This window comes from Heterodontus francisci, chromosome 1 (genome assembly GCF_036365525.1).
Source record: "Heterodontus francisci isolate sHetFra1 chromosome 1, sHetFra1.hap1, whole genome shotgun sequence".
Classification (NCBI taxonomy): Eukaryota; Metazoa; Chordata; class Chondrichthyes; order Heterodontiformes; family Heterodontidae; genus Heterodontus; species Heterodontus francisci.
In genome coordinates, this window is record NC_090371.1 from 160,537,915 (window position 1) to 160,563,960 (window position 26,046).

The 26,046-nt window shown below is 42.1% G+C and overlaps 1 protein-coding gene across 2 annotated transcripts in view; it reads left to right on the forward strand.

Moving 5' to 3' along the window:
- LOC137373080 (transmembrane anterior posterior transformation protein 1-like) overlaps positions 1–26,046 on the forward strand; it is a 189,203-nt gene that overhangs the window by 27,668 nt on the left and 135,489 nt on the right. For both annotated transcript variants that reach the window (XM_068037933.1, XM_068037943.1), the window contains exons 3-4: positions 7,799–7,917; positions 25,031–25,193. In XM_068037933.1, the coding sequence (XP_067894034.1) occupies positions 7,799–7,917; positions 25,031–25,193 (282 nt within the window). The remainder of the gene's footprint in view (positions 1–7,798; positions 7,918–25,030; positions 25,194–26,046) is intronic.

Genomic DNA, 26,046 nt, shown 5'->3' on the forward strand with positions numbered 1-26,046 from the left:
CTGTGTTTCTATGTTACGTTGGGTGGGCCATATTGTCCGCATGCCTGACTCAAGACTCCCAAAACGAGCTTTCTACTCCGAGCTTTGTCTTGGCAAGAGGTTACCAGGAGGGCAGAGGAAGTGCTACAAGGATGTCCTTAAAGCCTCTTGAAAGAAATTTGCAGTCTCTACTGATTTGTTGAAATCTCTTGCCCGAGATCCTCCAAAATGGAGAAGAAGCATCCACGAAGGTGCCAGCCAGTTCGAACAATGTTGACATGCCCAGGCATCGACCAAACGCAAACAGCAGAAGGAGCATTCGGAAATTAGAGCATCCCATCCAGTCGCCTCATCAAACATCACCTGCCCCACCTGTGGCAGAGTGTGCAGATCCAGAAATGGACTATTCAGTCACTTAAGGACCCACAGCCCTGGAGTGGAAGAAGTCATCCTTGTTCCTGAGGGACTGAAGAAAAGTAGGAAGCTAAGGGTGTGGTGTGTAATAGTGACCAAATTTGCATGGGTAGCTCAATGGAGAAGTGTTAGCTATCTATACATGAGTAGGGGGTATTGGTTGAGGGCTCATGGTGGGGTGGGGGGGTGGTTCTCCCTATTTCTCTGTTGTTCTCTCTCTCTGTCTCTTTCTCCCGCCACGCCACCCCGGTCATCAAAAAACTCATTGAAGTTAGTCGCACATGATTTTCCCTTAACAATTCCAGCCTGGCTATCCTTCATTAGTCCATGCTTGTCCAAATGGCTGTTAATTTTCTGCTGGATTATTGTTTCTAAAAGCTTCGCCACTACCAATATTAAACTGACTGGCCTGTAATTGCTAGATTTATCCTCCTTCTGTTTTTGGGCAAGGGTGTAACATTTGCAACTTGTCAGTCCTTTGGCATTGCCCCGTATCTATTGCAGATTGGAAGATTGTAGCCAGCATCTCTGCAATATCTACCCTTACCCGCCTCAGAAACCTAGGATGCATCCCATCCAGACCGACTGACTTATTTACTTTAAGTGCTGGTGGCTTTCCTAGTGCTGCCTTGTGATCTCTTTTTATCTCATCCAGTAACCTGGCAACCTCTTCATTTACTATAGCTTTGGCAAAGTCTTCTTCTTTGCTATACACCAGTGCAAAGCACTCATTTGGTACCTTTGCATGTCTTCTACCTCCATAATTTTAGTTCCTAATAGCCTCAGTGCTCTTCTGACAGCCCTTTTACTATGCCTATAGAAGACCTTTGAATTTTCTTTTGTTAACTGCCCATCTATAGGTGCTTATCTTTGTTATATCTCTTTGCCCCTCTTATTTTCTTTTTCACTTGTTGTCTGTACTTTTTATATTCAGTCTGGTTCTCCCTTGGATGTCAAGCTGACATCCATCATGAGTGCCTTTTTCTGCTTCATCCTACTCTCTAACACCTTCATCAGGGTGCTTCTGGCTTTGTTGCCCTCCCTTTCCTCCTTGTGGGAAGATACCAAGACTGTACCCAAGCCTTCTCTTCCTCAAAGGCTGTCCATTGCTCCATTACACTTTTGCCTCACAATCTATGACTCCAATTTACCTGGCCCAGATCCCTCTTCAATTTCCTGAAATTAGCCTTCCTCCAGTTAAATGTTTCTATTCCAGATTGCTCCTTGTCCTTCTCTATAACTAATCTCAACCTTATGATACTGTGAGCGCTATTGCTCCCCAATTGTGACATACTCCACTTTGCCCACTTCATTCCCCAGGACCAGACCCAACAATGCCTCCTTCCACATTGGATCGAGAACATACTTATTGAGAAAATTCTCCTGAACATGTTTCAGAAATTCCTTCCCCTCAATGTCCCAAATACAATCACAGTCCTGTTCCATTTTGCAGTAGTTAAAGTTTCCCATTATCACTGCTCTATAAGTTCATTCCCCTCAGTAACTTATTTGCAAATCTACTCCTCTATTTCCTTACCACTATTTGGGAGGGGGTGAAGGGCGGGTGTGAAGAAACCTTTATCGACACCTCCGCCCGCACCCCCCGTCACCTCCGCCCACTCCCCAGCTTTGTAACATTTTTCTTAATCTGAACTGCTTCCCCTCTTCCTTCCCCTCCGCCTCCCTATCTTTCCTGGTTACCTTATAACCAGGAATATTAAGCAGCTAATCCTCCCTTTTATTTTGAGCCATGTTTCCGTTCTGGACACTACGTCATATTCCCACGTAGCTATTTGTCCCTGCAGCTCCTTGACATTATTAACCACACTTCATGCATTTACACACATGCGATCCATATCCAACTTAGACCTCCTTTTGTATTTTCAATTATCTCACCTAATTCTGTTATTTCTAACTGTCCCTCCTAGTGCTCTCTGCATTTGTTTCTACTTTTGAATACGATATCTTCATGTTCAATATGGGCCGCGATATCTGGATCTTCCTCCTCTCTTTTCAAATTCCTTTCCAGCAACATTGAGATTTGCATTCCACTGGCACCAGATAGACAACACACCCTTTGGGAGTCTTAATTTTTATTTCATGCAATTCAGATCCCTTTAATGTTTGTATCCTCTATTTAGTTCATTTCTCTCTTACCCCATGAGATCTAATTAATTACTGTTTATTATATTTACCGTTGCCACTTGGTTTAAAGTAGTTAGCACCTCCATTCCAAGCTGAATTCCCACTCACTAAGTTTGTTATAGATTCACCCAACTCTGTCTTCACCAAGCTCTTTGCACAGCTCTGGATGTAGCCAGTCTTTGTGATAGAGAGGATATGAGGTGAGACATTTGGTTTGGTGTTAAATAGGACTGCTCCCAGTCCTTTTCCCAGTAGAGGGAGAGAGAAGTGAGCAAGGGAGGGGCAGGAGGGAGCAGTGTAGAGAGGGTGAAAGCAAGAGATTGTGTGGAACAGAGAAGCCTAGACACATGGGAGAGGGGAAATAAATGACCAAGAAAGTAATTCAGATATACAGTGAACTACATTTGTCGGTAGGGGTAAAGATTGATTTTGGTCATATATTTGTTTAGAGATACAGCACTGAAACAGGCCCTTCGGCCCACCGAGTCTGTGACGACCATCAACCACCCATTTATACTAATCCTACACTAATCCCATATTCCTACCACATCCCCACCTGTCCCTATATATTTCCCTACCACCTACCTATACTAGGGGCAATTTATAATGGCCAATTTACCTACCAACCTGCAAGTCTTTTGGCTTGTGGGAGGAAACCGGAGCACCTGGAGAAAACCCACGCAGACACAGGGAGAACTTGCAAACTCCACACAGGCAGTACCCGGAATTGAACCCGGGTCGCTGGAGCTGTGAGGCTGCGGTGCTAACCACTGCGCCACTGTGTCGCCCTGTGATTTGTGTGATGAGCTGCCCATGAGGACATGCTTACAAAATTTAAAATAAAATCAGTTTGCTTCAGAGTTTCAGGATTTTGCTCGTAAATTATGTGCACTGATTATGAAAGTGAAGAGTTTTAAAGCATTAATATATGATACATGGAATTGTGCACGTTAGAAGAATACCTTATCTGAAATAGTCCTTTGCTGTTGATTTCTTCGCTATGAATAGCGTTATCTAATTTGTTTCCAGTATTAATTGTAAGTGTCCATGAAATATCTTGCCCACTAGAGGGAGCAAGTATCACTTGAAACCAATGTTAAGACGAGCCAATAGCCTGGATTTTGCATTAAAAATTACAGTGAGACAAACAGCAACCACTGTTATTTATGTGAAAATTGGACAGCAGCTTCTGACAATCACACATGCACAGTTAATCACTGTAATCAGGAAGTTGCTGTCCAAGATGCCTTCCTCCAAAAGCTGTGTGGTCAGGGTATCTCACCATCTGATTTACCATTCAAATGTATTTTAATTGTTGGAGCTTTTTAAAAAAAACATTGTTTTTCTTTCTGTCTCCTTTATCCCATTTTCTTAATTCAGTATCTCTCCTTCATTTTCTGTACCTGACTTGTCATTGAATCTAATATTTGAATTGACACTTCCTGGTTTGGACACACTGCTTGCTCATTTAATGATTCCTCAGTCTGATTCATTAAGGAGACACACGGTTGCTTGTCCTGGCCTCAGGTGCTCTGTTGAGGGTGCTGTGCCATTTGGATAGTTGGTTGACAATGACATGCTTCACTGTACAGTGAAAATCAGCGGTGGAGGTATTATGGAGCATATCTAAAATACCAGTGTTGTGCAACAGTAATTACACATTATTCTCTTACCCCAGTAGATTAATCCCAATCACTTTTTAAAATATTTTAATAAATGCATGCTAAGAACAATTCATTCTAATTTTGTGATATGTATACAGATGTTACTTGCAAGTGTTTAAAATGAGCAATGTTTTTTGTGCTGTGAAAAATCCACAATTCGATGTTATGAAAAGTGGTTATAACTTTAAAAAAAAAATTAAAAGTTGTTCAGTAATCTTCCATGCATTCAGATATAATATTGAAACAAAGGAATTGGAGTAGTTTTGCCTCTTTCATGATAGCTTCTTCCATATTCCTAAATTAAGTATTTCTGATGGAGGAAGGCAGTTCTATTGTTGGCTGCTAAGGGATAATTTTCCTCTGGGCTTCTCCCTCTCTCACTGCTTTAATTTATAAGCAAACTGCCTCTGTTACAGCAGCGGAATGGGAAAAGCTTGGAGGAAATTCACCTTCAGGATCTTGCTTTTTTCAGTGACAGGTTAGCAATTGAATCTTAAACATATAAGAACATGAGAAATAGGTGCAGGAGTAGGCCATTTGGCCCTTCGAGCCAGCTCTGCCATTCAGTAAGATCATGGCTGATCTGATTGTGGCCTTAACTCCACTTTCCTGCCTGCCCCCCATAACTCTTGACTCCCTTGTAGATCAAAAATCTGTCCAACTCAGCCTTGAATATATTCAATGACCCAGCCTCCACTGCTCTCTGGGGAAGAGAATTCCAAAGATTAATAACCATCTGAGAGAAGAAATTCCTCCTCATCTCCATTTTAAAAGGGAGACCACTTTGAAATTCTGCCCCCTAGTTCTAGATTCCCCACAAGGGGGAACATCCTCTCAGCATCTACCCTGCCAAGCCCCTTCAGAAGTGTATTTGTTTCAGTGAGATCACCTCTCATTCTTTTCTAAAATCCAATGAGTACAGGCCCAATCTGCTCAACCTTTCCTGTTAAGACAACCCCTTCATCCCAGGAATCAGCCCAATGAACCTTCTCTGAACTGCTTCCAATGCAAGTACATCCTCCTTAAGTAAGGAGACCAAAACTGTACACAGTTCTCACTAATGCCCTGTATACTTGTAGCAAGACTTCCCTACTTTTGTACTCCATCCCCCTTGCAATACATGCCAACATTCCATTTGCCTTCCTAATTACTTGCTGTACCTGCATGCTAACTTTTTGTGATTCGTGTACAAGGACACCCAGAACCCTCGATACCACAGCATTCTGCAGTCTTTCTCCATGGAAGTAATCTGCTTTTCTATTCTTTCTGCTAACGTGGACAACCTCACATTTTCACACATTATACTCTCTCTGTCAAATTTTTGCCCACTCACTTAACCTATCTATATCTCTTTGAGAGACTCTGTCCTCCTCACAACTTGTTTTCTTACGTATCTTTGTATCATCTGCAAATTTGGCTACAATACACTAGGTCCCTTCATCAAAGTCATTAATATAAATTGTAACTAGTTGAGGCTCCAGCACTGAGCCCTGTGGCACTCCACTAGTTATAGTTTGCTGACCTGAAAATGCCCCATTTATCCTGACTGTTTTCTGTTAGTTAGCCAATCCTTTATCCATGCTAACATATTGCCCTCAACACTGAGTTCTTGTGTAGTAACCTTTTCTGTAGCACCTTATTGAATGCCTTTTGGAAATCCAAATACACTACATCTACTGGTTCCCTTTTAACTACCCTGCTTGTTACATCCTCAAAGAACACTAATAAATTTGTTAAACACGATTTCCTTTCACAAAACCGCGTTGCCTCTGCCTGATTGCAATATGATTTTCTAAATATCCTGCTACTACTTCCTTAATCATGGATTCCAGCATTTTCCCAGTAACAGATGTTAGGCTAACTGGCCAGTTGTTTCCTGCTTTCTGTCTCTCTCGCTTCTTGAATAGAGGTGTTAGATTTACGGTTTTCCAATCCACTGGGACCTTTCCAGAATCTAAGGAATTTTCGAAGATTACAACCAATGCATCTACTATCTCTGCAGTCACTTCTTTTAAGACCCTAGGATGCAGGCCATCAGGTCCAGGGGACTTGTCAGCCTTTAGTCCCAATAGTTTTTCTTATACCTTTTCTCTAGTGAAAGTGATTTGTTTCATGTTCCTCCCTTTTGCTTTGTGATTTTCTACTATTCTTGGCATCTTTTTTGTGTCGTCTTTTATTTTTATTTATTTGGAAGAGAGTAGCTAAATTAAGTGTTGGTCCCTTGGGGGATGAGGCTGGGGAATTAATAATGGGAAACAAGGAAATGGAAGAGATTTTGAGCAAGTATTTTGTGTCAGCCTTCACAGAAGACTCAAAAATACGCCAAGAATAGTAGAAAATCACAAAGCAAAAGGGAGGAACTTGAAACATTATATTTTTTATATACATATATTTGTAGAAGCTTATACTGTCTGTTTTTATGTTTCTTGCTGGTTTAACGCTCGTACTTTAATTCCTCCCTTTTTTGTTTAGTCATCCTCTGCTGGTTTCTAAAATTTTCACAATCTTCTGGCCTACCACTAATCTTTGCAGCATTGTATGCCTTGTGTGTAGTAAAGCATTATCTCCAAATGGGCTAAATTCTATCCTGTCTCTTTTTGGACACTGCCATCATTAACAGCAAATGACCCTTTCAGCACATCTAAGATGTTCTGAAGAATCCCTAGAGTGAAGTAATACCAAGTAGAGTCGGGACTCATGATGGATACTACGTCATATTTCTTGTGGATTGGGCTAGGCTTTATGTCATTATTTTGCCTAAACTTAGGTCAGAATTTCAGATTTCTTGCCTTGTTTGGAGATCAAATGCAGAGTCCAGTGTATCAGCTTGCTTAGATTTCTATGGGTGTAAGAGGACAGCACAGAGGGGTTTGCACAACTGTTCCGTTCCCTACCTTTTACTGTAATTGTCTGTCTTTTGAAGCTTTCCAGCTATGCAGCTTTTGAACTCCCTGTTCTTTTTCTCATTCTGGAGTGATTGGAACATTATTTGAACAATTGTCTCTCAATATGTAGCTGGTCACCAAGTAAATTGCCTTTATGAAGAAGCAGAAGGTTTCCTCACAATTTTGATTCATGTACAGGGACAAAAGTCTTGGAGAATGAAAATTATAATATTTGGGAGTCTCTGTCAAATCCAGTCATCCTTGTGACCAACCCGGTTTTAGAGAGAGATTTATCTTAATATGTGGAGAGTAAACTCCAGTCAGAGAAAGCTGTTTAAGGAATCTTTGTACAAAATGACTTTCATATTTGTCTTAATGAGTAATTGCATTTCAAAGTAAGTCATTGTATGAATCTGACTCACGCTGTTCCTTCCCTCCACTCCCCCAAATATCATGTCTAGTTTACTGAAACAATTTTTTTCTTCAAAAATGATGGAGCATCAACATTCCAATTTACACATGCTTTCATTGCCTCAGCAGCACAAAACCAGTACAGAAAGGAACATGTGTAGTATCAATGGAACATATTGCATGGATTTGTGTAATTTTGGAGACTTTATATTGTATCCTCCAATGCCTACAAATTTTTGTACTGTTAGTTTTTGTTTGACATATTTTGTGTGTTTTTATAAATTTTCTTTTTCTTTTCAGTTGATGTTTTTTGGATTCTTTCTCTGTCTGGATGCCTTTCTGTATCTCTTTACTCTACTGCCATTGCGAGTTCTTCTGGCCCTAATGAGATTTATTACTCTCCCCTGTTGTGGCTTAAGGTAAGATATATGTGGATGTTATAGTTATTATTTGGAAAACCTATATGTTCTAAAGAAATTAGTTACCATATTCAGCTGTCTAGAAATGCCATCTTTACGAAAGTCTTTGCAGTTGTGTATTAGGATGGTTGGAAATTTTGCTGAGTAGTGTGGCTACCTTTTAGTGAGTCAGAACAAGATTCTAAGATGGAATGATGAGAATTTTAAGGTGGACCTGAGTGGCACCAGTTTTAAATGGATAATGTGATTTCTCTAGTACGAATCAAATATCAATACTATTTAGATATTGTTCAGCTCACCAATACGTCAATACTTTTATTATGTATTTCTTTTTGAGCAAATTGTATAGGAAAATGTTTTTATATTTAACTAGGAAAATAAATTAAGAACTTTGTTCTGCAATGTGCTTTTGTAAATTATAATTACAGTAGGTTTCTCACCCCATGCTCAGCTAGTTCCTATCCTTTGCTTCACTAAGACAAATACAGGTGAAAAAGGCCATTCAGTCCATCTTGCTCATCCTTCCGTGGAAACTAACAGTCTGTCCACCATAGCACCTACTCCCACTTGGATAATTCAGATTTTTGCTTTAATGACCTCATTCGAGTTCTTAATTCTTCATTAGCTCAATGAGTGTTGTCTGACCTAAGTCCAAAACTTGTCTTTGGAAAAGAAAGCAGCTGCAGTTAAAACCACCCTCAGGATAAGGCAAACACACCAGCCAATTTGTGCACAACGGAGTCCCACAAAAGCAACTGACCAGTTAGTCTGATTTTGGGGATGGCTGGACAAGGAATGCTGGCCTAAACAACTTAGAATGGCACTTGAGCAGGAGTTTATCATTATTGAGAACCTTGATCACTAAACAGATAAACGGGCTTTGTTTTAACATCTCCAAAAATACCACCCCCAAAATGAAGCACTCCCTCAGTACTGTATTGAAATATCAGCCGAGATTACGTGCTATTGTGTTCAGTTTCAGTGGTGGGGCTTGAATTCATGACTTACTGAGACAGCATGCCACCAAGTAAGCCCAGCTGTCCATTGTAGTTTAACTTGAAATTGTGTTCCCATATTAACCTTATTTATTCAACAACAAAATCAAAGCGGCTAAATTGTAATGTCTGAAGACAAATTAAACTAAAACGGAACTATTTCACCAGATGTAAGGTAAACATCTCTCTAGAGAATAGTGATGGGTATTCATGAAAGGCAACAAAATCTGCATTCAAGTTTGTTTTGTTGCTTACAAAAAAAGCCTTGGAAAAGAGGATAGTGAATAGTTGTAAAAAAACAAGAAATGCTGGAAATACTCAGCAGGTCTGGCAGCATCTGTGGAGAGAGAGAAGCAGAGTTAACGTTTCGGGTCATTGACCCTTCTTCAGAACTGGCAAATATTAGAAATGTCAAAGGTTATAAGCAAGTAAAGCGGGGTTGGGGCAAGAGATAACTAGGAGAAGGTGCAGATTGGACAAGGCCACAGAATAGCTGACCAGAAGGTCATGGAGCAAAGGCAAACAATATATTAATGGTGTGTTGAAAGACAAAGCATTAGTACAGATAGGGTGTTAACGGACTGAAAATTGAACAGCAGCAAATACAAACATGAAAAATACCAGTGAGTAAGCAAACTGAACAAACTAAGATGTAATAAAATAAACATACAAAAAAATGTAAAAAAGAAAAAAAATAACTAAAAATGAAAGTAAAATGGGGGGCCCGTCATGCTCTGAAATTATTGAACTCAGTGTTCAGTCCGGCAGGCTGTAGTGTGCCTAATCAGTAAATGAGATGCTGTTCCTCGAGCTTGCATTGATGTTCACTGGAACACTGCAGCAAGCCCAAGATAGAGATGAGAGCGGGGGGAGTGTTGAAATGGCAAGCAACCGGAGGCTCAGGGTCCTGCTTGCGGACTGAGCGGAGGTATTCCGCAAAGCGGTCACCCAGTCTGCGTTTGTTTAGTTTAGTTTAGTTTAGAGATACTGGAACGTCAGAACTATGTGTCCTGGCCTGTCGGAAGACCTTACACAAATCAACGATTCTCGGAAGACAGCCATCATTAACAACGAGCTCAGTAGATTCAATGTGGACATTGCAGCACTTCAGGAGACTCGCCTCCCCGCGAGTGGCTCTCTAGCAGAGCAAGACTACACCTTCTTCTGGCAGGGCAGGGATCCTGAAGAACCAAGACAGCATGGAGTGGGCTTCGCCATCAGAAACTCCTTGCTCAGCATGATAGAGCCTCCCTCAAATGGCTCGGAACGCATACTGTCCATCCGACTGCTCACCACCTCTGGTCCCGTACACCTACTCAGCATCTATGCTCCAACACTCTGCTCCCCACCTGAAGCTAAAGACCAGTTCTACGAGCACCTCCATAACATCATTAGCAGCATCCCCAACACCGAACACCTATTCCTGCTGGGGGACTTTAATGCCAGGGTTGGGGCCGACCATGACTCATGGCCCTCCTGCCTTGTGCGCTATGGCGTTGGAAGGATGAATGAGAACGGGCAGAGACTGCTTGAGTTGTGTACCTATCATAACCTCTGCATCACCAACTCGTTCTTTCACACTCAACCCTGTCACCAGGTTTCATGGAGGCACCCAAGATCGCGTCGTTGGCGCCAGCTAGACCTCATTGTCACAAGGCGAGCCGCCTTAAACAGTGTTCAAATCACACGCAGCTTCCACAGTGCGGACTGCGACACCGACCACTCCCTGGTGTGCAGCAAGGTTAGACTCAGACCAAAGAAGTTGCATCATTCCAAGCAGAAGGGCCACCCGCGCATCAACACGAGCAGAATTTCTCACCCACAGCTGTTACAAAAATTTCTAAATTCACTTGTAACAGCCCTTCAAAACACTCCCACAGGGGATGCTGAGACCAAGTGGGCCCACATCAGAGACGCCATCTATGAGTCAGCTTTGACCACCTACGGCAAAAGTGCGAAGAGAAATGCAGACTGGTTTCAATCTCATAATGAAGAGCTGGAACCTGTCATAGCCGCTAAGCGCATTGCACTGTTGAACTACAAGAAAGCCCCCAGCGATTTAACATCCGCTGCACTTAAAGCAGCCAGAAGTACTGCACAAAGAACAGCTAGGCGCTGCGCAAACGACTACTGGCAACACCTATGCAGTCATATTCAGCTGGCCTCAGACACCGGAAACATCAGAGGAATGTATAATGGCATGAAGAGAGCTCTTGGGCCAACCATCAAGAAGATCGCCCCCCTCAAATCTAAATCGGGGGACATAATCACTGACCAACGCAAACAGATGGACTGCTGGGTTGAGCACTACCTAGAACTGTACTCCAGGGAGAATGCTGTCACTGAGACTGCCCTCAATGCAGCCCAGCCTCTACCAGTCATGGATGAGCTGGACATACAGCCAACCAAATCGGAACTCAGTGATGCCATTGATTCTCTAGCCAGCGGAAAGGACAGCATTACCCCTGAAATAATCAAGAGTGCCAAGCCTGCTATACTCTCAGCACTACATGAACTGCTATGCCTGTGCTGGGACGAGGGAGCAGTACCCCAGGACATGCGCGATGCCAATATCATCACCCTCTATAAAAACAAAGGTGACCGCGGTGACTGCAACAACTACCGTGGAATCTCCCTGCTCAGCATAGTGGGGAAAGTCTTTGTTCGAGTCGCTCTGAACAGGCTCCAGAAGCTGGCCGAGCGCGTCTACCCTGAGGCACAGTGTGGCTTTCGTGCAGAGAGATCGACCATTGACATGCTGTTCTCCCTTGGTCAGATACAGGAGAAATGCCGTAAACAACAGATGCCCCTCTACATTGCTTTCATTGATCTCACCAAAGCCTTTGACCTCGTCAGCAGACGTGGTCTCTTCAGACTACTAGAAAAGATTGGATGTCCACCAAAGCTACTAAGTATCATCACCTCATTCCATGACAATATGAAAGGCACAATTCAACATGGTGGCTCCTCATCAGAGCCCTTTCCTATCCTGAGTGGTGTGAAACAGGGCTGTGTTCTCGCACCCACACTTTTTGGGATTTTCTTCTCCCTGCTGCTTTCACATGCGTTCAAATCCTCTGAAGAAGGAATTTTCCTCCACACAAGATCAGGGGGCAGGTTGTTCAACCTTGCCCGTCTAAGAGCGAAGTCCAAAGTACGGAAAGTCCTCATCAGAGAACTCCTCTTTGCTGACGATGCTGCTTTAACATCTCACACTGAAGAGTGCCTGCAGAGTCTCATCGACAGGTTTGCGGCTGCCTGCAATGAATTTGGCCTAACCATCAGCCTCAAGAAAACGAACATCATGGGGCAGGACGTCAGAAATGCTCCATCCATCAATATTGGCGACCACGCTCTGGAAGTGGTTCAAGAGTTCACCTACCTAGGCTCAATTATCACCAGTAACCTGTCTCTAGATGCAGAAATCAACAAGCGCATGGGTAAGGCTTCCACTGCTATGTCCGGACTGGCCAAGAGAGTATGGGAAAATGGCGCACTGACACGGAACACAAAAGTCCGAGTGTATCAGGCCTGTGTCCTCAGTACCTTGCTCTACGGCAGCGAGGCCTGGACAACGTATGCCAGCCAAGAGCGACGTCTCAATTCATTCCATCTTCGCTGCCTTCGGAGAATACTTGGCATCAGGTGGCAGGACTATATCTCCAACACAGAAGTCCTTGAAGCGGCCAACACCCCCAGCTTATACACACTACTGAGTCAGCGGCGCTTGAGATGGCTTGGCCATGTGAGCCGCATGGAAGATGGCAGGATCCCCAAAGACACATTGTACAGCGAGCTCGCCACTGGTATCAGACCCACCAGCCGTCCATGTCTCCGCTTTAAAGACGTCTGCAAATGCGACATGAAATCGTGTGACATTGATCACAAGTCGTGGGAGTCAGTTGCCAGCATTCGCCAGAGCTGGCGGGCAGCCATAAAGACAGGGCTAAATTGTGGCGAGTCGAAGAGACTTTGTAGTTGGTAGGAAAAAAGACAGAGGCGCAAGGGGAGAGCCAACTGTGCAACAGCCCCGACAAACAAATTTCTCTGCAGCACCTGTGGAAGAGCCTGTCACTCCAGAATTGGCCTTTATAGCCACTCCAGGCGCTGCTTCACAAACCACTGACCACCTCCAGGCGCGTATCCATTGTCTCTCGAGATAAGGAGGCCCAAAAGAAGAGATACAGCACTGAAACAGGCCCTTCGGCCCACCGAGTCTGTGCCGACCATCAACCACCCATTTATACTAATCCTACATTAATCCCATATTCCTACCACATCCCCACCTGTCCCTATATTTCCCTTCCACCTACCTATACTAGGGGCAATTTATAATGGCCAATTTACCTACCAACCTGCAAGTCTTTTGGCTGTGGGAGGAAACCGGAGCACCCGGAAAAAACCCACGCAGACACAGGGAGAACTTGCAAACTCCACACAGGCAGTACCCAGAATTGAACCCGGGTCGCTGGAGCTGTGAGGCTGCGGTGCTAACCACTGCGCCACTGTGCCGCATTGTAGAGGAGATCACATTGTGAGCAGCGAATACAGTATACTACATTGAAAGAAGTACAAGTCAATCGCTGCTTCACCTGAAAGGAGTGTTTGGGGCCTGGGATAGTGAGGAGAGGGGAGGTAAATGGGCAGGTATTACACCACCCACGATTGCAGGGGAAGGTGCCATGGGAAGGGGACGAGGTGGTGGGGGTAATGGAGGAGTGGACCAGGGTGTCGCGGAGGGAACGATCCCTTCGGAATGCTGACGGGAAGGGAGGGGAAGATGTGTTTGGTAGTGGCATCACGCTGGAGGTGGCGGAAATGGCGGAGGATGATCCTTTGGATAGGGAGGCTGATGGGGTGGAAAGTGAGGACAAGGGGAACCCTGTCACGGTTCTGGGAGGGAGGGGAAAGGGGTGAGGGTAGAGGTGCGGGAAATGGGCCGGACACGGTTGAGGGCTCTGTCAACAACAGTGGGAGGGAATCCTCGGTTGAGGAAAAAGGAAGACATATCAGAAGCGCTGTCATGGAAGGTGGCATCATCAGAGCAGATGCGTCGGAGACGGAGAAACTGGGAGAATGGAATGGAGTCCTTACAGGAGGCAGGGTGCGAAGAAGTGTAGTCGAGGTAGCTGTGGGAGTCGGTGGACTTATAATGGATATTAGTAGACAACCTATCCCCAGAGATGTAGACAGAGAAGTTGAGGAAGGGAAGCGAAGTGTCAGAGATGGACCATGTAAAGGTGAGAGAAGGGTGGAAATTGGAAGCAAAGTTGGTAAAGTTTTCACACCTCCGCTCAGTCCGCAAGCAGGACCCTGAGCTTCCGGTTGCTTGCCATTTCAACACTCCCCCCTGCGCTCATGCTCACATCTCTATCCTGGGATTGCTGCAGTGTTCCAGTGAACATCAATGCAAGCTCGAGGAACAGCATCTCATTTACTGATTAGGCACATTACTGCCTGCCGGACTGAACATTGAGTTCAATAATTTCAGAGCATGACGGGCCCCCCATTTTACTTTCATTTTTAGTTATTTTTTTCTTTTTTACATTTTTTACATTTTTTTTGTATTTTTATTACATCTCAGTTTGTTCAGTTTGCTTACCCACTGTTTTTTTTCATGTTTGTACTTGCTGCTGTTCAATTTTCAGTCCGTTAACACCCTATCTGCACTAATGCTTTGTCTTTCAACACACCATTAATATATTGTTTGCCTTTGCTCCATGACCTTCTGGTCAGCTATTCTGTGGCCTTGTCCAATCTACACCTTCTCCTTTGTTATCTCTTGCCCCAACCCTGCTTTACTTGCTTATAACCGTTGACATTTCTAATGTTTGCCAGTTCCGAAGAAGGGTCACTGACCTGAAACGTTAACTCTGCTTCTCTCTCCACAGATGCTGCCAGACCTGCTGAGTATTTCCAGCATTTCTTGTTTTTATTTCAGATTTCCAGCATCCGCAATATTTTGCTTTTATTTTAGTGGATAGTTGTGTCTGATAGCAAGGCTTTTTTAAGCAATGTTAGAAAACTATCAAGGCTTATTTCAGGCCATAGAGGGGTTCTGCAGGACCCTGGACAGGACTGAATTTTAAATGATTACATAATTTCCTAGAGCAGTACATTTTAGCGTCAACCAGGAAGCAGGCTATTCTAGACCTAGTAAGTGCAATGAGACAGGATTAATCAATAACCTTGTAGTAAAGGAACCGCTAGGTGACAGTGATTATAACATGAAAGAATTTCACTTTCAGTTTGAAGATGACAAGTGTGGGTCTTAGACTAGTGTTTTAAACCTAAATAAAGGTAATTGTAAGGAAATGAAAGCAGAGTTGGCTAAATTGAACTGGGAAGCTAGGTTAAAAAGTAAGACAATAGAGATGCAGTGGCAGACTTTTAAGGAGAAATTTATTAAAACTCAGCGTGAGAAAGAAAGACTCTGGGAAGGATGTATCATCCGTGGCTAAAGGAAGTTAAGGATAGTATCAAATTAAAAGAAACACTGTACAATTCCGCGAAGATTAGTGGCAAGTCAGCAGATTGGACAGGTTTTAAGAACCAGCAAAGGATGACTTCATAAAAAAAAAGGGAGAAATTAGAGTATGAGAGAAGGTTAGCTAGAAATATAAAATGGATAGTAAGAGTTTCTAGAAATATTTAAAAAGGAAAAGAGTAAGTGTGTTGATTCTCGAGAGTGAGTCTCGGGAATTAATAATGGAAAACAAAGGAAATGGCGGAAGCGTTGAACATGTATTTTGTGTCTGTCTTCACTGTAGAAGACTTGGAGAACTTCCCAAAGGTACTTGTAAATCAAGAGATGAAAGGGAGGGAGGAACTTAAAACAATCACTGTCACCAGGGAAAAGGTACTGGGAAAACAGACCTAAGGCTGACCAATCCTCAGGACCTGATGGTGTGCATCCTAGGGTCTTAAAAGAAGTGGTTGCAGAGATAGTAGAGGCATTGGTTAGAATCTTCCAAAATTCCTTAGCTTTTGGAAGGGTCCCAACAGATTGGAAAATCACAAATGTAACACCTTTATTCAAGAAAGGAGAGAGACTGAAAGCAGGAAACTATAGGCCAGTTAGCCTAGAATCCATTATGAAGGAGGTTATAGCAGGATACTTAGAAAATCATAACTGGATCAGGCAGAGTGGTTTTGTGAAAGGGAAATTGTGTTTAATTTATTAGAGTTCTTTGAAGAAGCAACATGCAAGGTGGATAAAGGGGAACCCATAGATGTGATTTACTTGGATTTTCAAAAAACATCCGATAAGGTGCCACATAAAAGGTTAGTCCAGAAAATAAGAGCTCATGGTGTGGTGGGTAACATATTAGCATGTATAAAGGACTGGTTAACTAACAGGAAGCAGAGAGTAAGGATAAATGGGTCTTTTTCTGGTTGGCAAGCTGTAACTAATGGAGTGCCACAGGGATCAGTGCTGGAGCCTCAACTATTTACAATCTCTATTAATGACTTGGATGAAGGGACTGAATGTATGGTAGCTAAATTTGCCAATGACACCAAGATAGGTAGGAAAGTAAGTTGTTGAAAGGAGGTAGAGTCTGTAAAGGGATATAGATAGGTTAATTGGGCAAAAAAATTGACAGATCGAGTATAACGTTAGGAAAATGTGAACTTGTCCACTTTGGCAGGAAGAATAGAAATACTATTTAAATGGAGAGAGATTGCAGAATATTGTGGTACAGAGGGATCTGGGTGTCCTGGTATATGAATCACAAAAAGTTAATATGTAGGTATAGTAAGTCATTAGGAAGGTAAATGGAATGTTGGCTTTTATTGCAAGGGGAATGGAATATAAAAGTAGGGAAATTTTACTGCAGCTGTACAGGGCCTCTGTGAGACCACATCTGGAGTACTGTGTACAGTTTTGGTCACCTTATTTGAAAAAGGATCTAATTGTATTAGAGGCATTTCAGAGAAGGTTCACTCCACTCATTCCTGGGATGAAGGACTTATGAAGAAAGGTTGAAAAGGTTGGGCCTTTACCCATTGGAATTTAGAAGAATGAGAGGTGATCTTATTGAAACATATAAGATTCTGAGGCGACTTGATAAGGTGGAGACCGGGAAGATATTTTCTCGTCTGGGAAGATTAGAACTAGGGGACACTGTTTAAAAATATGAGGTCTCCTTTTTCAGACCGAGATAAGAAGAAAATTTTAGCCTGTGACGTTCTCTTCCCCAGAAAACGGTGGAATTTGGGTCATTGAATTTATTCAGGGCTGAGTAGATAGATGTTTGAAAGATAAGGGAGTCAAGGATTATGGGGGGCGGGTGGGGGCGCACAGATAGGAAGGTGGAGTTGAGACCACAACCAGATCCAGGCATGATCTTATCGAATGGTGGCGAATGCTCAAAGGGCTGAATGGCCTACTGTTCCTATGTTCACTCTTGAAGATGATCTGTATTGCCAATGCTATTGCATAGGGGTGATGCTATCATTGAATATGTGAAATGGATGCAGAAGGGGCGGCGCAGTGGTTAGCACTGCAGCCTCACAGCTCCAGCGACCCGGGTTCAGTTCTGGGTACTGCCTGTGTGGAGTTTGCAAGTTCTCCCTGTGACCGCGTGGGTTTCTGCCGGGTGCTCCGGTTTCCTCCCACAGCCAAAGACTTGCAGGTTGTTAGGTAAATTGGCCATTGTAAATTGCTCCTAGTGTAGGTAGGTGGTAGGGGAATATAGGGAAGGTGGGGATGTGGTAGGAATATGGGATTAGTGTAGGGTTAGTATAAATGGGTGGTTGATGGTCGGCATAGACTCGGTGGGCCGAAGGGCCCTGTTTCAGTGCTGTATCTCTAAAAATAAATAAATAAATTGTCCTTGCAAGAATTAAGCCTTTTAAAGCATATCGAATTGCAGGCCATGACTATTTCCTTTTTTTTTTAAATGGTCCTTGGGATATGGGTGACAGCCAGCCAGTATTTACAGTTCATCTTTAATTGCACTGAGGGCATTGAGAGTCAACCATGTAGTGTGGGTCTGGAGTAGGTCAGATAGAAAAAGGGTAACAGGTTCAATTTGTTAGATGTTAGTGAACCAGTTGGGTACTTACAACAATGTGGCAAATTTCATGATCGTTTTTCTGGTGCTAGCTAACAGGTGAATGCATTGAATATCATGAATTAGAATGACAGAACCTCTGGGTTGCTAGTCCAGTACTATAAGCACTTGGCTATTATGCCATTACTTTTTTTAAAAAAGGCGCTATATTATACAAACCACTGACCTGTATATTTAACAGTTCACTGATGTCTTGGATTGTTCCCATGCAGTAGAGAAAGTCCTATGTGCGCCTGTATTTAAAGGGACAGTAAGTCAAACTAGAAAACTAGTAAAATACTGCAGATGCTGGAAATCTGAAATAAAAACAAGAAGTGCTGGAAATACTCAGCAGGTCTGGCAGCATCTGTGCAGAGAGAAACAGTTAATGTTTCAGGTCGGAGACCCTTCTTCGGAACTGGCAAATATTAGAAATGTAAAAGGTTTTAAGCAAGTAAAGCGGGGGTGGGTCAAGAGATAACAAAGGTGAAGGTGTTGATAGGACAGGGTCACAGAGAATAACTGACCAGAAGGCCATGGAACAAAGGCGAAATGTATGTTAATGGTGTGCTGAAAGACAAAGAGTTAGTCCAGAGAGGGTGTGAATAATGGTAAAGCACAGAACTCTCTAAGCACAAACATTAAAAAAAACACAAAACCAAAACAGTGGATAAGCACAGTGGAAACAAACTAAACAAACTGAAAAACCTAAAATAAAATAACCAAATAAAAAAGGGGGAAAAAAATAAAAAAAATAACTAAGCATAAAAAGGGGGACTTGTCATGCTCTGTAATTATTGAACTCAATGCTTAGTTCGGCAGGCTGTAGTGTGCCTAATCGGTAGATGTGGTGCTGTTCCTCGAGCTTGCATTGATGTTCGTTGGAACACCGCAGCAACCCCAGAACAGAGATGTGAGCATGAGAGCAGGGGGGGGGTGTGTTGAAATGGCCAGCAACCGGAAGCTCGGGGGGTCATGCTTACGGACTGAGCAGAGGTGTTCTGCAAAGCAGTCACCCAATCTGCGTTTGGTCTCCCCAATGTAGAGGAGACCACATTGTGATCAGCGAATACAGTATACTAAATTGAAAGTACTACTAGTACTTTGCTGCTTCACCTGAAAGGAGTGTTTGGGGCCTTGGATAATGAGGAGAGAGGAGGTAAATGGGCAGATATTACACCACCTGCGATTGCAGGGGAAGGTGCTGTGGGAAGGGGACGAGGTGGTGGGGGTAATGGAGGTGTGGACAAGAGTGTCGTGGAGGGAACGACCCCTTCGGAATGCTGACATTAGTTTAGCTTCAGTTGCTCAAAAGTATAATTAGGAATGTGTTAGAAAGAGCAGAGGTTTTTAAGAGAATCTCAGCATGCCTCTGGAAAAGAAGGTCGCTAACGTGATCAAATTTTTTTAAACAAGTTACAAAGTTAATGGACAATGGAAGTCTGGCAGATATTATATAATCTTGATAAATGTCACGTCGAAGAATACTAAGTGAGATTACATGTTGAGATTGGTGGGTAGATCTTAATTTGGGTAGAGCATTTGTTAGATTTGTCTATACACAGGATAGACTAATGGTATCAGCTCTGTATGTATCAGTCAGTAGCACAGTCCTGCCTGGATCTCTTTTGGGTCCATTGCTCTTCATTATTAATGGTGAAGGCAGGTTTGCTGGTTATATGAAGATATGTACGGGAGTTAGGAATTTGCATGAAATAAATGATCTGCAGATTCATTGGGGAAATAGACCCATGCTTGGCCAGTGCTTTTTAATATGGACAATGTGGTGTGATTTATTTTGGCTGAGGTAATTCTAAATGCCATGCGAGGTTGCCTGCTTAAGGCTGTGGTGTAGATTATAAATCACAAAATATTGAAGGCCCATGACCAGTGTCGCAAAGCTGTTGTAAAAATAAATAGGATTAAATATAGTTAAATATAAAACTAGGAGTACAATTCTTTTGAGACTGTGGCTTGGCTGAATCTGGAATACTGTGCCTAATCTTGGCCCACTTGCATGGCAGGGGTTATGGAAAAGGAGCCACTCAATTAATGGCCAGATTACAAAGGAATATGATTGAAGTCCTTTAAAAATAATGAAAGGATTAAATTTTGTTCGAATTGACAGATTATTTGATCTAGGTAAGCAGGGGAGGACTGTGGGCATCAGAAATGCATAGAGTTGGGTTCGATGTCTGAAGGTACTTCTGTTTGCAGCATTGTCAGCATTTGCAATAAGTCATCAGTACATGCACTGAATGAATATACTGCAAATTTTCACAAGGAACTGGACAAATACTTGAGTGTGAAAGTCATTTTGAGTTATAGAAGTTATGTGGACTAACTGGCATCAGTGATATATAATCACAGCTTCCAAGAGCTTGCTTGCTTTGCCTTCAGGATCAGAGAGGAATTTCCCAAAGTTTTTGTCTTCTAAATTGGCGTATGTTTTATTTCCCCCTTTGTTGCTTTTTCGAGGATATTGTGTGGTGGTGGTTGGATCATGGTGCATTCAGGTTATATGTCTCAGGATCGGACAGACTTGATGAACCAATTGGTCTTTTCCAAAAAGTCAAAGCTATGAAATACCTTGTTGCATTTGGTCATTCTTGCTTCTGAAGTTTTCATTTTTAATAATTCGAGCATCAATTTAAGTTTGTTTTGTTATATTACAGTTATTGTGGTTCTCAAGATTTTCCCATTTTAATCTATTTGTAGGCTTTTTAAAAAAAAAACCTATCCTTTCAAATGCTTTTGATCTGTATGGTCCTTCTCTCAGAAGCTACACCAAAAAAGGCTGTTGGGCAACATATACCCCTATTTTTTTCGCAGAGCACAGGCGATTTGTTTTAAGTTCACTGGCCTTTTAAATTCTTTGCATGGCTGCAGATGTATTGTAACTTAAAGAGGAATACTTCTGCACAGGAATTTTTGAGTTGCTGTGTGGTCGCGCAGCTTAGAGGGAACATTGCTGTTGAGTTACGCTACCAATGTATTTGACTTTTCCTCTGTCAGTTTCACTTACAGGAATTAATCATTGTTTTCATGTGCTTAATGCAATACCTCTCTGACACTTCTGAGCCCCCAATAGAAGAACTAGTTAATTAGGAGAATACAAAAACCAGATCTTTCCTGTTGTATTAAGAAAGAACTTGCATTTATATATGCCGTTCATAACCTTAAGTGCCGTAAAGCATTTTGCAGCTAAAGAAGTACTGCTGTTGCTGCTATAATGTAGAGAGATGCAATAGCCAATTTTTTTTTTTGCAGCACGGTCCCACAACAGAAATGAGATCATGATCAGATTTCTTTTGTGTGGTCGATGAAGAAAAAATGTTGGCTGTGGTACAAGAAGAACTTCCTTGATATTGGTCTTGGCCATTACAGCACATCCTCCATGGCCTCCACTCTTGTTTTACAGTAACTATTAGCTCATTTCAAGGTTTCAGGGCATAACATTAACTACATTATTTCTTGTGTAGAAAAGAATGAACATATAGATGTATCCTGGAGAAGATTTAGAACAGTTCAAGGCTATGTTGACAGTTATAACCCAACTGATGTGTTGATGTACTACAGATATTGCTTATATTTTAAGTTGGTTTTTACCCAGAAATTAGAATTAGAGAATTTATTAGAAAGTTAGAAATTAAAAATGGAATTTGAATACAGCTTCATTTTGCATAGTTTCTCTTAACAGGAGTAGAAACTGTGTATATATTTATTGAAGGTACAGTTGGATGATGGAGGGGAACATATGGGCCAGATTTTGCATGGATAATAGCGAGGCTAACAGCATAATGGAGTAGATCAGACTGTAACTTCTGCCGTCTGCATATGTGTATTAGCCATGGAAATCCAGAAGTAGCTGTCAGAGATATCCTGCTCCTCCACAGGGTGCTCTATAACAGTCTTCACTGATGGACTCAGTATTGAAATGCACAGAATGGCAAGAACTTGTGGTACTTGCCTCCTAGTTACTCGTTAAAACCGCCATAAGAAGTTAGGGAGTCAAGAGTAAGTGAATTTTTAATGGTGTCATAATATTGCTAAGCAACCTCTCTGGCCCTGAAAATGTAATTTTACAAATGTGCAGTCTCATTCTGTCAAGTGTCAGTTTTTTTTAAATTAAAATAAAATGTTTCCCTTTTTCTGTCTGTCTCTTTTATCACTCTTAATTCCAGCCATCTTTCCCAGTCTTTATTCTACCTTTCTGTACATGAATTAGATCTAATTTATACTTTCTAGTTTAGACTCTGCATGGCTCAATGAAGATTCTAAAATCTGGTTGAAGAGCTTTGCTGTTTCTTCCCCTGATCACAGACAGAGTGTGCCACCCTGGATTTGAGCATGTCTGTGCTGAAAAGCCCATGAAAACTTTGTGGGCATTTTTCAGCGAGGTGAACCGTAGGCATCGCTCCGTCACTGCTGACTGCAAAATATGGACTATAGAAATTCTGGGTGGATGTGTTCATGTAGAATGTATGCCTCTGTCATCTGTGTTTATCTTGTAGAATCCCAATTCAGTTCCTGGTTGGCCGTAATTCAAAAGTGCCCACTAACTGGACAGTCTTTTTCAGTTAAGTTACCTGGATGATCATTACTTGATATGGGAAATGCTAAGTGGAATGTAAAGAAGGTGGTTAATTTTCTTGTGGTAGCTTATTCTTGTACAAGTGACTAGATCGTTTGAACAGTTGAGGTCAACTAGGAGAGCTGTGTCAATTTTCATCTGCACAGTAGTGCATAAGCCGACAGTTTGTTCAGTCGCCGGAGCAGTCTGACCTCAAACATCTCAATAGGCTGGGGTATTTCTGTATGTTGAGTTCATAGAATCATACAACACAGACGGAGGCCAATACTATAAAAGAAAAATACCTCTGATGCTGGAAATCTGAAATAAAAACAGAAAATTCTGCAAATATTCAGGTCTGACAGCATATGCGGAGCAAAAAATAGAGTTAATGTTTCAGGTTGTTGATCTTTCATCAGAAGGTGACCGTTCAGCGCATCATGCCTGAGCTGGCTATTTGAAGGCTATCCAGTTAGTACCGTCCTCCCCTTTTCCAAGTATGTATCAAATTCTTTTTTGCAGGTTATTCAATCTGCTTCCACCACCTTTTTAAAATAGTGCATTCCAGATCACAGCAAGTTGCTGTGTAAAACGATTTCTCCTTGTCTCCCCTCAGTTTCCTAACTATGTTAATTATCTTACATCTATTACCTTTGGTTACCAACCCGTGGAAACAGTTTTTCCTTTTTTACTCAAACTAATCCCATTACCCATGCGCTCTCCATTTTAAAAGAAAAGTATTTCAGGAGCACCAATCACTACAACAGGTGGGAATCATTGGCATTTGTTGGTAGTATTTTACTGGGGTCAGGCAGCAACTGATCATTTTCCAGGCCAAACCAAATGATACCCAGGTGAGTTGAGTGGTTCTGGTATTTACATGGACCCTCCCCATCACTTGTCGCTGGAATAATTGAGGGAATTGGGACCTGAAATGGCACATCCGAAGCCAGAAAATTTATATTTTACAGTGAATAAGGTATACAGTCTCTTAATTTGAAATTGTGTAATTCAAATTGAAGTTGTGTTTTTTAAAAATGTCACCTGTGCTGTTTAATTAAAACTGCAAAATAATTTTAAAAAGCTGTGCCATGGGAAACTAAAAACACAAAACACAGCCATGTACAGGCTTTTACAGTACACCTGTTTCAAAATGGTATTCAGTTGAACTTTCTAAATCTGTCCATAGTAGGTTTTAAATTTTGGCTGAATACACAGCAGTGTGCAAATGCAATTCCTCCCAACAGATTATGTGATCATTAATTCATTGCTGGTTTTTGGACTTGCTGTGTGTAAATTGCTGATGCGTTTCCCTACATTGTAAAGTGCCACACTTCAAAAAGTACTTAATTGGTTGCAAAGCACATTGGGATGCTTGAGGTTGTGGAAGCTGCTGTATAAACGCTCAGTCTTTCATTTAATCTTTTTCTTTCAATTTTTCTCAATTGTAATGGCCTAGATTTTGCAGTAGTAATGATAGTGACGCTGTCAGCATTTGCCGTCATTACTCCTCTGAAACTCTCAGCAACTTCTAGAGATCGTACATACCTAGTTAAACACAGAAATCCAGACGTTGCTGGCATACTTCAGCATAGGGTGCGCTGTTGAAGTACCCTCAAACTGCAAACAATTAGAAGTCACTGAATTGGTGAGAACTTGTCCTTTTACACTATTAGTCTCCCTGTAAAAAAAAAAACCTTGAAAAAGTTGCACCTTGTTGAATGTGGTATAGCTGTGTTTTTCGGCTGCGTTTGCTGACAACGCAACCATTAGGTGGCGCAGTACTGGCACATGCACAAATGCAGCCTCTTTGACAGAAATGTCACTGTCTGCGACATCTCAGGCAGCTGCCAGTAATAAAAATAGCACTACTCAATTTGACAAAATAAATTAAGCCCAAATCTCCTCAATGGCTGCGAACTCTGCCTCCATCCCACCACCAACAGCTCTCTCCTGCCATCTTTGCTTCTCTTTGCCGCTCCCTCTGGCGACTGCCTGATCGCTCTGTGCCTCCCTTCCTTGGCTGCTCGCTCACTGCCCGGAGAAGCCGCGGGACGGGAGGCGAGTGGCTGAGGGGGGTGGGAAGCGGCGAGGATAGGTGTGAGCGGCCAAGGGGGTGAAGTGACGAGGTGGGCTGGAGCGGCGAGTAGTCCGGAGTGGGAAGTTTGGGGGTGGGGGGGAGAATGGCGGGAGGGAGTGGGATACTGTTCGGGGGGAGAATGGAGGCAGTATTCATAACCATTGAGGGATGAGGATGTCATTGCGTGGTGACGTCAGCGTGCACATGAGTGCATTCATACTGTCAAATGTTCGCACGCACTGATGTCTGCTATCACTCTGTGAAGATCTACATTGTCAGGAGTCACTACAGTGTTTTTAATGGTATATTAAGTTGATAATTACCGCTGAACAACCTCACTGTCTCTTTCAAACTAATTTTATATTTCTGGGATGTCCTGAAAATAAATGTTGTTTAATTTCATTCTCAGTGATGGACGACTGCTACAACCTGCTCAGGTATGTGACATGCTCAAGGCAGTTATAATGGTCATCTGCTTTGTTATGATGCACTACGTGGATTATTCCATGATGTACCATCTCATTAGAGGACAATCTGTCATCAAACTCTACATCATCTACAATATGTTAGAGGTATGTAAGATATATAAAGTAATAATTTTTCCAGTAGACTGATGTAAATTGAACACTCATTTGTTTAAAAATCTAATTTTTATATTTGGGAAATTTTTAATATGTAGCCTTTAGAGAAATTAAAACTGATCAGAACAACATATGTTGCTGCTGCTAAAACCAAGGGGATATCCATTTGTTTTAATTAAAGCTTCAACTTGGTATTCCTGATATAAATAAGACATAGGCATCCTTTTAAGTGTGTCCCCATAACTAATATTCTCAATTTTTAAAGTTTCCTGTATTCTTGCATCACTCCAGTGAGCCTAGTCACTTTCTTAGTAAATAGTTGTATATACAGCTCTGTGGAATGAGGGCATTAGCAAAACTCCTTGCAACTGTGCAGTGCATGGACTGTCTTCAATTTATTTGATCAAATAACTACAGCTAATCTCGGGGAAAAAAACTGATTTTTATCTCTTGCCCTTGGTGAACACTCCGTTTCTGTCCACTATTGGTGCACAAAGACACATGGTGTTCAGAGGACATCTAGTTGCAGCTTAACAGCAGCAGTGGAGAAGCAACAGGTGAGGCAGAGCAACATAGATAATAAAAACCTAGATGAGCGCAGAAGATTAAGTGGGGATGGACATATAATGGATATTGTGTTTGCCAGTTTAGATCAATGTTCAATAAATAATCTCAAATTAAATAAGCTGAATACATGAATATGTTCAATGCCTCTTGCAGTCTTTTGCTTATTGATTCATTGTCAATTATGTGTTCTCAACATTAAATTTATTCTTGTTTATCTTTGCATGGCCTCTAAACATTTGAAGTTGGGGTGCATAGTATTTAGTTGTGTTCATTGTTG